Source organism: Cherax quadricarinatus, chromosome 57 (assembly GCF_038502225.1).
Source record: "Cherax quadricarinatus isolate ZL_2023a chromosome 57, ASM3850222v1, whole genome shotgun sequence".
In the NCBI taxonomy this organism is placed as follows: Eukaryota; Metazoa; Arthropoda; class Malacostraca; order Decapoda; family Parastacidae; genus Cherax; species Cherax quadricarinatus.
Window position 1 is genome coordinate 8,639,372 of NC_091348.1, and position 12,858 is coordinate 8,652,229.

Genomic DNA, 12,858 nt, shown 5'->3' on the forward strand with positions numbered 1-12,858 from the left:
TGGACCATAAAGATTACCACCAATCAAAGTGTAGTTCAGTTTTTCTCTCAAGCTTATGTGTTATGAATTATTGTATCTAGGGTGTTGTAAGGCAGTGTTCCCTACCTGAGGTAGTGTAGGTGTAGGAGCTTCATCTTGTACTATAAGGGTGAAGTTGACCCAGCCATGACCAGCATCTGAGCTGCTCCACCAGCATGAGTACACACCATCGTCTTCCTTCTTCACTGTCTTTACACGCAGACGAGGCCACAATCTGATTGTCATAAATAATATATACATATATATTATAGATGGGGTCCACCTCTGGTGTAAACTGTGGGACCCATAGCCTCGGAGAAGTGGATAAAAAGGCTTCAATGAAGAATATGTGTGTGTGTGTGTGTGTGTAATATATATATATATATATATATATATATATATATATATATATATATATCATCAAGTCGGTTGTCTCCCACCGAGGCAGGGTGACCCAAAAAAGAAAGAAAATCCCCAAAAAGAAAATACTTTCATCATCATTCAACACTTTCACCACACTCACACATTATCACTGTTTTTGCAGAGGTGCTCAGAATACAACAGTTTAGAAGCATATACGTATAAAGATACACAACATATCCCTCCAAACTGCCAATATCCCAAACCCCTCCTTTAAAGTGCAGGCATTGTACTTCCCATTTCCAGGACTCAAGTCCGACTATATGAAAATAACCGGTTTCCCTGAATCCCTTCACTAAATATTACCCTGCTCACACTCCAACAGATCGTCAGGTCCCAAGTATCATTCGTCTCCATTCACTCCTATCTAACACGCTCATGCACGCTTACTGGAAGTCCAAGCCCCTCGCCCACAAAACCTCCTTTACCCCCTCTTTCCAACCCTTTCGAGGACGACCCCTACCCATCCTTCCTTCCCCTATAGATTTATATGCTTTCCATGTCATTCTACTTTGATCCATTCTCTCTAAATGACCAAACCACCTCAACAACCCCTCTTCTGCCCTCTGACTAATGCTTTTATTAACTCCACACCTTCTCCTAATTTCCACACTCCGAATTTTCTGCATAATATTTACACCACACATTGCCCTTAGACAGGACATCTCCACTGCCTCCAACCGTCTCCTCGCTGCTGCATTTACCACCCAAGCTTCACATCCATATAAGAGTGTTGGTACTACTATACTTTCATACATTCCCTTCTTTGCCTCCATAGATAACGTTTTTTGACTCCACACATACCTCAACGCACCACTCACCTTTTTTCCCTCATCAATTCTATGATTAACCTCATCCTTCATAAATCCATCCGCCGACACGTCAAATCCCAAGTATCTGAAAACATTCACTCCTTCCATACTCCTCCCCAATTTTATATCCAATTTTTCTTTATCTAAATCATTTGATACCCTCATCACCTTACTCTTTTCTATGTTCACTTTCAACTTTCTACCTTTACACACATTCTCAAACTCATCCACTAACCTTGGCAATTTTTCTTTAGAATCTCCCATAAGCACAGTATCATCAGCAAAAAGTAACTGTCAATTCCCATTTTGAATTTGATTCCCCATAATTTAATCCCACCCCTCTCCCGAACACCCTAGCATTTACTTCCTTTACAACCCCATCTATAAATATATTAAACAACCATCGTGACGTTACACATCCCTGTCTAAGACCTACTTTTACCGGGAAGTATTTTCCCTGTCTTCTACACACCCTAACCTGAGCCTCACTATCCTCATAAAAACTCTTTACAGCATTTAGTAACTTACCACCTATTCCATATACTTGCAACATCTGCCACATTGCTCCTCTATCCACTCTATCATATGCCTTTTCTAAATCCATAAATGCAATAAAAACTTCCCTACCTTTATGTCATATATATATATATATATATATATATATATATATATATATATATATATATATATATATATATATATATATATATATATATATATATATATATATAATGTCGTCCCAAATAAGTAAGACTTGCTATTTTGGCTTAATAAAAATGCACTTCTTGCCAAATAGGGCAAGAGAAAAATGTGTATGCAATAATTTCTAAAAAATCATTCTGAATCTAACGAAAAAAATATAATTAATTGTGTTTGTTTATTATTAAGTTATTGTAAGCTTATATAAAATATATTTAGTTGGATTAGGCTAAATTAAACTGCGCTAGTTTGGTACAAAATCATTAATTTTTATATCAACATAAATGAAAAAAAAATATATCTAAATGTAAAAGAGAAAATTTTGGAAAAGACTTAATTTTAGATGAGTTCTTGCTAATTGATCCTGTAAGATCAAAGAAAACATGAATGTTTTAATTTCAGTGATACGGTTTCGATAATCAATACAATGCCTCCACAACAGTTCTTTTCTATATACCATCGCTTCTAACGAACCCCTTAACATATGCAGTGTCGGGGGCGTGGCAGCGTTTGTCATTTTTTTTCCATGGCGAATAAACTAACAGACATCTACTGACCTGTTAGCCATGACTTTGAGGCGTGGATTTTGGAGTTGGTCCAGCGGCACGTTGTTGAAGTACCAGGTAGAGACGAGGCCCGTGGGTGTGGCAGGTGCTTCATCTGGGCGACACTTGAGACGAATCCTGTCCCCTAGCAGCACCCTGCGCTGCCTGTGGTAGCTGTGGTAGCCATCCTCCATCTTGTCCTCAACTGCCTCCACACCCACACTACCGTCCTCACCAACATCATAATCATACTCATCTGCAAGACAAATCACAAAAACGGGTAACATTTGCAGTTTGCCCTCACCCTCGCTCACTTCCTAGCTGTTTTCCAGATCACGTAATTAAATAATTCTTTAAAATGTTTTTATACATATTATAAACATGATTTTTATAATATACAAAATACCGAAAGATACAGGAAAACGCAATACTTCCTAATGGTGAATATGTTAATAATTCCGGGGATCGTCACTCTTCGGCGACCATCTTCCAGGTGTATATTATCAGGTATCTGTCTCTTATTGGCTCTAGAGAAGACATTCTATATACTACGAGGCATTCCCAATAGTTTAAATGCTCTCCCGGCTCTTCAAATGGCAGTAAACGATCTCTTGAACATTTTTCAGCTGATACTTTCCTGCCTTGAACGGAGCTGTGAGAACTGTTTTTACACAGGAAGATACTAGCGATATTCCAGAAATAATAAATTATGTAGAACAGGACGATAGTAAACTATGCACGATTAGGGTCACAAGTGACATAGTCCTTAGACAAATAAATTAAAACCTAACAAATCCCCAGGCCCTGATGAACTGTATGCAAGGGTTCTAAAGGAAAGTAAAGAGGAGCTTAGCAAACCTTTGGCTAATCTTTTCAACATATCACTACAAACTGGCATGGTGCCAGATAAGTGGAAAATGGTAAATGTGATACCTATTTTCAAAGCAGGTGACAGATCCTTAGCTTCGAACTATAGACCAATAAGCCTAACCTCAAACCATACCACGGGCAGGACTTGAACCCGCGGTCAGTCTCAAAACTCCAGACCGTCGCGTTAGCCATGAGGTGGCCCGATGGCCTGGTGGCTAAAGCTCCCGCTTCACACACGGAGGGCCCGGGTTCGATTCCCGGCGGGTGGAAATTCCGACACGTTTCCTTACACCTGTTGTCCTGTTCACCTAGCAGCAAATAGGTACCTGGGTGTTAGTCGACTGGTGTGGGTCGCATCCTGGGGGACAAGATTAAGGACCCCAATGGAAATAAGTTAGACAGTCCTCGATGACGCACTGACTTTCTTGGGTTATCCTGGGTGGCTAACCCTCCGGGGTTAAAAATCCGAACGAAATCTTATCTTATCTTATCTTATTGGACCAGCTAGCCACAATAAGATTCGTCCAACTAGGTATATTTCTACACAATAGGAAGGTTAGCATAGGCACAACTGTGACCAACTGTGGACGAATCTTATTGTGGCTAGCTGGTCCAGTGGCTAACGCGACAGTCTGGAGTTTTGAGACTCTCTGACCGCGGGTTCAAGTCCCGCCCGGGGTATGGTTTGTTTGCAATCGCGTCATTACGATTTCGTGAGTCAAGCCTAACCTCCATAGTGGGGAAATTTATGGAATCAATAATTGCCGAGGCAATTCGTGGCAATCTTGAAAAGCATAAATTAATCAACGAATCTCAGCGCGGTTTTACAAAAGGGCGTTCCTTCCGCGGCCCGGTCCACGACCAGGCCTCCCGATGGATCAGGGCCTGATCAACTAGGCCATTACTGCTGGCCGCACGCAGTCCGACGTACGAGCCACAGGCCGGCTGATCCGGCACCGACTTTAGGTATCAGTCCAGCTCTCTCTTGAAGGCAGCCAGGGGTTTATTGGCAATACCCCTAATGCTTGATGGGAGGCTGTTGAACAGTTTTGGGCCCCGGACACTTATGGTGTTTTCTCTTAGTGTACCAATGGCGCCCCTACTTTTTATTGGCGGCATTTTGCATCGCCTGCCCAGTCTTTTACTTTCGTAGGGAGTGATTTCTGTGTGCAGATTTGGGACCATTCCTTCCAAGATTTTCCAAGTGTAGATTATGATATATCTCTCCCTCCTGCGTTCCAACGAGTACAAGTCAAGTGCTTCCAAGCGTTCCCAGTAGTTAAGGTGCTTGACAGAACTTATACGTGCAGTAAAGGATCTCTGTACACTCTCTAGATCTGCGATTTCACCTGCTTTGTATGGAGATGTTAATGTACAGCAGTATCCCAGCCTAGAGAGAACAAGTGATTTGAAAAGGATCATCATGGGCTTGGCATCTCTCGTTTTGAAAGTTCTCATTATCCATCCTATCATTTTCTTTGCACGTGCGATCGTGGCATTGTTGTGATCCTTGAAAGTGAGATCCTCAGACATTACTACTCCCAGGTCCCTTACATTATTTTTCCGCTCTATTGTATGGCCGGAGTCAGTAGTATACTCTGTTCTAGTTATTATCTCCTCCAGTTTTCCATAACGGAGTAGTTGGAATTTGTCCTCATTGAACATCATATTGTTTACCGTTGCCCACTGGAAAACTTTGTTTATATCTTCTTGGAGGTTAACCGCGTCCTCGGCAGATGACAGCCTCATGCAGATCCTAGTATCATCCGCAAAGGATGATACGGTGCTGTGGTGTATATCTCTGTTTATGTCTGATATGAGGATAAGGAATAAGATGGGGGCGCCTTACGAATTTAATTAACTTTTTTCACTAAGGTACTTGAGGAGGTAGATCATGGTAATGAATATGATAGATATTGTGTATATGGACTTAAGTAAGGCTTTCGATAGAGTCCCACATCAGAGACAATTGAGGAAAATTGAGGCACACGGAATAGGAGAATTTTTTTCCTGGATAGAGACATGGTTGACAAATAGGCAGCAGAGAGTTTGCATAAATGGGGAGAAATCAGAGTGGGGAAGCGTCACGAGCGGTGTTCCACAGGGGTCAGTGTTGGGCCCCTTGATGTTCACTCTACAAAAAAGACATAGATGAGGGAATAAATAGCGACAATAGCAAGTTTGCCGATGACACCAAAATAAGCCGTCGAATTCATTCTGACGAGGACATTAGAGCACTCCAAGAAGATTTGAATGGACTGATGCAGTGGTCGGAGAAGTGGCAGATGCAGTTTAATATAGATAAATGCAAAGTTCTAAACATTAGACAGGTAAATAACCATGCCACATATAAACTAAATAATGTAGACCTTAATATTATGGATTGCGAAAAGGATTTGGGAATTCTGGTTAGCAGTAATCTAAAACCAAAACAACAGTGCATAAGTGTTCGCAACAAAGCAAACAGAATCCTTGGTTTCATATCGAGAAGCATAAATAATAGGAGTCTTCAGGTTGTTCAACTCTATATATCCTTCGTTAAGCCTCATTTGATTATGCTGCACAGTTCTGGTCACCGTATTACAGAATGGATATAAATGCTCTGGAAAATGTACAAAGTAGGATGACAAAGTTGATCCAATGTATCGGAAATCTTTCCTATGAGGATAGACTGAGGGCCCTGAATCAGCACTCTCTAGAAAGGTGTAGAGTTAGGGATGATATGATTGAGGTGTATAAATGGAAGACAGGAATAAATAAATGGTATGTAAATAGCGTGCTAAAAATATCTAGCCTAGACAGGACTCTTAGCAATGGCTTTAAGTTGGAAAAATTCAGATTTAGGAAATCACTGATTTGGTAACAGAGTTGTGGATGAGTGGAACAAACTCCTGAGTACAGTTATAGAAGCTAAAATGTTGTGTAGTTTTAAAGATAGAATAGGTAAATGCATGGGTGGGTGTGAGTTGGACCTGACTAGCTTGTGCTACTAGCTTAGATGCCGTGTTCCTGACTAGGTTGGGGCATTGGCTTAAGCCGGTGGGAGACTTGGACCTGACTCGCATGGGCCAGTAGTCCTACTGCAGTGTTCCTTCTTTCTTATGTTCTTAAGTGCAGTATCCTTCACGCGAGAACGTGCCCTGTCCATCTTGTCATTGTTCTGCCCTTTATTGTAATTATTTTAATGTGTTAGGTAAATAGCACATGTAACATTATTCTTCTTTAGTCCTCCTGCGTTTTGTACTCTGTGCTCGTTATAAGTTTTTCATTCTTCTCCTATTTAAGCAACTGAAATTTACCACCACAGAACATTATTTTTTTAATTGCCCATTGGAGAGCTTCATTAATATTTGATAGCAATTTTACTGTATCTTCTGGTGAGGCGACTTTCATACTTGCTTTGATATTGTACATGAAGGATGATGTAAAGCTGCGGCTGCTATGAGGACCAGAAGCAATAATGGTGCTAGGATCGTGTCTTGGGATACTGATTATTTTACTTTGCTAAGGCTATTTTGTTTACTACTCTGTGTTCTGTTTGTCGGATATTTAAATATCCGTTTCACTACTTTTCGTATTATACCTACTGATATAATTTGTATGTGTTGTCATTCTTTGGTCACATTTGTAAAATACCTTTGCAAAATCCGTGTACCTGGAGTTTACCTGCCTGATGATTTTCTTCCATAGCCTATAATCAGTCATGTTCTAACAGCGGTAATAAACATGATCTGCCTGCTCCAAATTCATGCCGACTTGGGTTGTGTAGGGCATGTTTTTCCGTAAGAGAATAAGTTGGCTTCTCAGCATCCTTTCAAAGACTTTTGCACAGTGCGATGTCAGTGCACTTGGTCTGTATTTTTTTTTTTGTCACCGCTCTACTGCCTCCTCTGTGAAGAGGGGCTACGTCCGCACTGTTCTTAAGGCCTCTGGAATTTTACTGAATGTAAGCTCTTCCAAAAAGGAACACTGACTGCTAATGTACTTTGTATTTCTTTACAAATACAGAATGTGAGCAATCAGGAGCAAGTGCTGCGTGCATAAGCATACTATTTCTTTTTTTTTTTTTTTACCCCCCGAAGTCTAGATATTTTTGCTGTCAGATATGTTTGTATGGTGGGCAGAGTTAGTGAGGAAATTATCTGGTTCACACATCAACTGGACTGCTGAACCCTGATTCTGACTGTTCTTTATTTTTTTTTTTACTCCTTTGTCTTTTGTGTATGAATCTCATCTGAATGTAGTACAAATAATGGATTTTTAGAGTTACCTGAAGCACTTTTTTTGTTTAAAGTCTTTAGTTTTGCTTCTGTCTGGCGAGTGCTGTAGTTCATGTTCTATCCCAATTTATTGGTCCAAGTTTTCTTTTTCCCGTGCTATCTGACAACGTTTTTTCTTCTGTAAAATTCTCAGTTATCTTTGTGTCTGATTTTTTTAAGGTTTACTTAACGGGGTCTAGTTTAAACAGACCTTGTATGTTTCTATCTTGAACTTTTCCATACATTATTCTGGGGTAAGAATGTTCAGGACAATTTGCCCAGGGAATGTTTGTTAGTTCATTGTTTATTTCAGTCCAGTCAATTTTTGAATTGTATAAATTAAATTTACTAAACAAAGGTTGTTTATACAGGAATTTATGCTTGTTGGCACCTCAGTCAGGTCATGATCCGAGTTTATCGACCTCGAGGTTCAGAAGTCTGATTAGTTCATCATTGTGGAAGTCAAATCTAACGTATTTTCATTTCTAGTAGGTTCTGTTATCTGTTGGCTGAATGCAAAAAAAAAAAATAGAATAATTTGAAAGGCAAGTGAAGTGAAGGCAAGTGAATCCAGACATTAGCAGTGTTGATCAACGAAGCTGAAGGTGCAGGTGGGAGCCGAGACTTCACAAGCGCAAATCAGAGAATACATATTAGCTACTGGGTAAGCCCTGGTACTATCCCTTCCCCGCTCACCCCACAAGGGTCTTACCTATACTCTCTTGATCTTGAGAGAATACATACACACGAAGTCAAGTGTTTCACAATACAGGTTTGGAGAATGGGACAGGGAGGGGACACTATAAATAACCATTCTCTCAAACCTCCATACAAGCAATATCTTTCATAGTTACAGGAAATTATTCGGATATGAAACCAAAAATATATTTGACACAAACAAAATCTCACGAGGATGATAAATTTCACAAAAGACAAGTTCTTGAAGGAGAACACGAAGAACGTTGTCGCATGTGCAGTGAACAGGTGGGGTGGGCAGGCGGTAAACACCTATGCAAATAGCGTCACCATGGCGTCAGGCTGGTCATTCCTCGCCCACTCTTCATTAGCAGTCGATAAGGAGATGACACTGACGAGAGTGTATTATACAGCAGCAGATAAAACGAGATATTATCCAAGAGGCGCCTCTCTTGCATTATTTTATGGCATTACGATGAGGGCTGTGGGCGACTGCCACCAAAGTTGTCATGTTCCTGACCTGCCTTCCATCCATCATTTCTCATGGCTACTTGTGATTGGCTTTTGTCACCCCAGCCTCGGCCAATCCCACTGCCGCTCTCTACGCCCGTACCCAATAGCCGTCCGTGGTGGTGAAGGTTGTGCTACCATTGGAGATCATACCCAACTGATTTGCAATGTAAAGAGCGGCAACTGTAGACCGGTTGTGGTGGGCTCACCGTCCCTCAATCTGCATATCATCTTGCCGCCTCCTGCCTTCTCTTCCCAGGCGCTTTCTTCTGAACAGAATAATCCATTTTCCCAAGTATTTCTCCTATTATATACAATCCTTAGAACTCAGCTGCATACACTTCGAGATACCTTGAAGAGTATCCTTTAGTAAAGGCACTGATTTCTTGAGTGTTATCGCAGAGCCTCAAGTGTCTTGAGTCCTTCAGGATTACCCCATGTTATTAAACAGTTTAACACGCTTCTTAAGTTCTCCTGCGCCCAGTTCTCTCTATGGGAGAGCTGGGGAAAAAATGTGCAAGAGTTTCCGGCCGTGGGTGTACATGTGGGCACCATCTGGGAGAGGCCGCCCACCCCACTACCCGTCCGCCCATAGAAAAACTTCTGGCCGGGGCCAGCGGCCGCCCGTAACCACAGCTGCCAGTCACCACAATTGCCAGTCATCACAGCACACCACCATAACACAACAACAATGATCGCACGCCTATGATCAGTTTCGTGGGCTCTACTCAGCCAGGTCAGAGACCAAGTCTGATCAGCCAGATTGTTTGTGCCCGCAGCCATCACAACCTGGTTGATCTGGGAGTTTCTAGGTTCGTCTGGGCAATATTTCTTACATATTCTGACCTAAAAGATAACTCATGATTGCGATCATGAGGTCTCTGGTCAATGCTTCATTGATGTAGTCTTAGTTGTGATCTTGAAGACTGATCAGAGCTTCACTGATGAGTCGTAGTTGTGATCACTTTCATTACTCGTGACAATTAAGTGTATTGAACATCAAAATGGTATACAATACCGACAGGTTGGTAGGTAAGACACATAGGCAACAGTTAGGCAACTTTATTCCGAAACGTTTCGCCTACACAGTAGGCTTCTTCAGTCGAATACAGAAAGTAGGCAGGAACAGTAGAGATGTGAAGACGATGTAATCAGTCCATCACCCTTGAAGTCGTAGAATTTGAGGTTGTCAGTCCCTCAGCCTCAAGGGTGATGGACTGATTACATCGTCTTCACATCTCTACTGTTCCTGCCTACTTTCTGTATTCGACTGAAGAAGCCTACTGTGTAGGCGAAACGTTTCGGAATAAAGTTGCCTAACTGTTGCCTATGTGTCTTACCTACCAATTAAGTGTATTACATATTTTTATCTGAATAATCACCTACACATGACATCTGCAACTTCTATTACCACAGCCCGGCCCTAGGTCATGCTTGTCCGCTGCTTGCCTGTTCAATCACACTTGCTGTTGACTTCTCGCTGGCCCACATATCCATCATGGCCTGGGTGAACTAGACTTTTTTTTTTTTTAGTGCCTGCTCAACGAACGAAGCAAGGTATTACCAGGTTCATGTTCTCTACTTTTAGTCATAGCGCGTCTAAGATATCATTTGATGAGAGCAATGGCATCTGGACGCAGCAAATCTCCAAGTCAACGTCAACGAGGACCTCCCGTGGACTACAAAAACAATGTCAGATAAAAGGACACAGGTGCAACTTGTGTTATATTTTACTTTGGCAACGTTTAGCCTCCCAGAAGCTTTGTCAAGCCTGAACAGCGAAACGTTGCCACAATAAAATGTCGATCAGTTGCACCTGTGCCCCTTTACCTAACATTGTCGGTAATTTTACCATTACCCAAAACATGTTCAACGAGGACAAATTTCAGTTACCCGCTAAGGAAAATTTTTACAAATATAAACTTGAACAGAATATGAGACACACTCAAACCATTCAACAGTGTGGAAGAAAAATGTTAACGAGTAAAGCTGTGGGAGTATCTTATGTTGAAGGATCACAACAGTGTTTCTATCACAAGATAGCAACACTGGATAAATAGGCTGGATAAACAGAATCTTCACAACTATACATATATCTACCCAAATTTTATACTTTTTATGGCACTTGTTTTCTCTGGAGTGCCTCACTTACAGCAGGAAAGACTGTTGATAAGGAGAACGTACAGAGAATTTTCACTAACCGAACAAGTTCAAGTAACTAAAGAGCAAAAAGGCACATTATCGTGACTGGAACAATACACAAATAACCCGCGCATAGGAGAGAAGAGCTTACGACGACGTTTCACTCCGACTTGGACCGAAACCCCGCCGTAAGTTCCTCTCCTATGTGCGGGTTGTGCGCGTCAAATAGCTAAATTATTGGGAAAGCCTGAAGTCCCTGAAACTATACTTCCCGGAACACATGCGAGAAAAATACTTCGTAATTCATACCTGAAAAGTAATTGAAGGGTTGGATCCAAATCGACTCACTGGAATTACTACCTACGATATCAAACAATGCAAATAGAATAAAAAACAGTTACGGTGAATGTTTTCCAAGTCATGATCATGTTTCCCCGACCTTCCAATGTTCTAGAATTCCTAAGTTGAATTCACTGAGTGTGTTTGTGACACTAGCGAGTGCATCATAGACGAGGAGGCCGTTGGTGGTGATGGTGAACAGAAAACTGACGCTGCCTCCCTCTCTCCATCCTCCCATGAAACACAACCTGGTGGTGACCAGCGTCCCGGAGCGTCACCTCCGGGACCATGATAAAAGTCGTTGACTTAGCAAAACTAGTATCGAATAAAAGGAATTTCGAGTGTCATTTTGATTTCTCAGAGATGTAAAAAAAAAAAAATCGCCACTAGACTCATGCTAGGTATAGGCTTACTGCGGTGTTCCTTCACTATCTTCGGAGCTTGTTTCTTGGGTGGCATTGAAAATTGGGTTGGTCAAATGTTTGTTAGTGGGATGAATTGTAAAGGACCTGCCTAGTATGGGCCAAGAGGCCTGCTGCAGTGTTCCTCCTTTCTTATGTTCTTATGAAGTAGAAAACAGTCCAGACAGGAACTAGCAGATCCATGGTCTATCATAATGAAATGTGTCAGGTAAAACATAACTGTGAAGAAAGTAACAAGGTCAGTTTGTATGGCAGCACAGTTTGTATGGAGATGCCAATCACATGGATGACAAAGTTGATCCCATGCATCAGAAACCTTCCCTATGAGGATAGACTAAGGGCCCTGAATCTGCACTCTCTAGAAAGACGTAGAATTAGGGGGGATATGACTGAGGTGTATAAATGGAAGACAGGAATAAATAAAGAGGGTGTAAACAGTGTGCTGAAAATATCTAGCCTAGACAGGACTCGCAGCAATGGTTTTAAGTTGGAAAAATTCAGATTCAGGAAGGATATAGGAAAGCACTGGTTTGGTAATAGAGTTGTGGATGAGTGGAACAAACTCCCAAGTAGTTATAGAGGCCAGAACGTTGTGTAGCTTTAAAAATAGGTTGGATAAATACATGAGTGGGTGTGGGTGGGTGTAAGTTGGACCTGATTAGCTTGTGCTACCAGATCGGTTGCCGTGTTCCTCCCTTAAGTCAATGTGACCTGACCTGACTAGGTTGGGTGCATTGGCTTAAGCCGGTAGGAGACTTGGACCTGCCTCGCATGGGCCAGTAGGCCTGCTTCAGTGTTCCTTCATTCTTATGTTCTTATGTTCTTATGAAATGTAATGTGTGGGGCCAGAGAAAAGGTTATACATTAAAAACATACCTTAGTGTCTCCACACATCCAATCATTCAGAGAGAGGTCCAAATAAACAATAGGTCCTGGCCCCGGGCCACGCTGCGGGAGTACAACTCGAAACTCGGCAAAGATACCAAAGGTAAACCATACCCCGGCAGGGATTGAACCCGCGGTCATAGAGTCTCAAAACTCCAGCCCGTCGCGTTAGCCACTAGACCAGCTAGCCACAATAAGATTCGTCCAACTAGGTATATTTCTACACCATAGGAAGGTTAGC

At 41.7% G+C, this 12,858-nt stretch overlaps 1 protein-coding gene across 1 annotated transcript in view; it reads right to left on the bottom strand.

The window, feature by feature from the left end:
• Positions 1-12,858, bottom strand: part of LOC128693385 (fibroblast growth factor receptor 4) — a 144,303-nt gene that overhangs the window by 56,130 nt on the left and 75,315 nt on the right. The window contains exons 3-4 of the mRNA XM_070097279.1: positions 2,507-2,750; positions 106-253 (exon numbers count right to left, since the gene is read on the bottom strand). Of these exons, the coding sequence (XP_069953380.1) occupies positions 106-253; positions 2,507-2,750 (392 nt within the window). The remainder of the gene's footprint in view (positions 1-105; positions 254-2,506; positions 2,751-12,858) is intronic.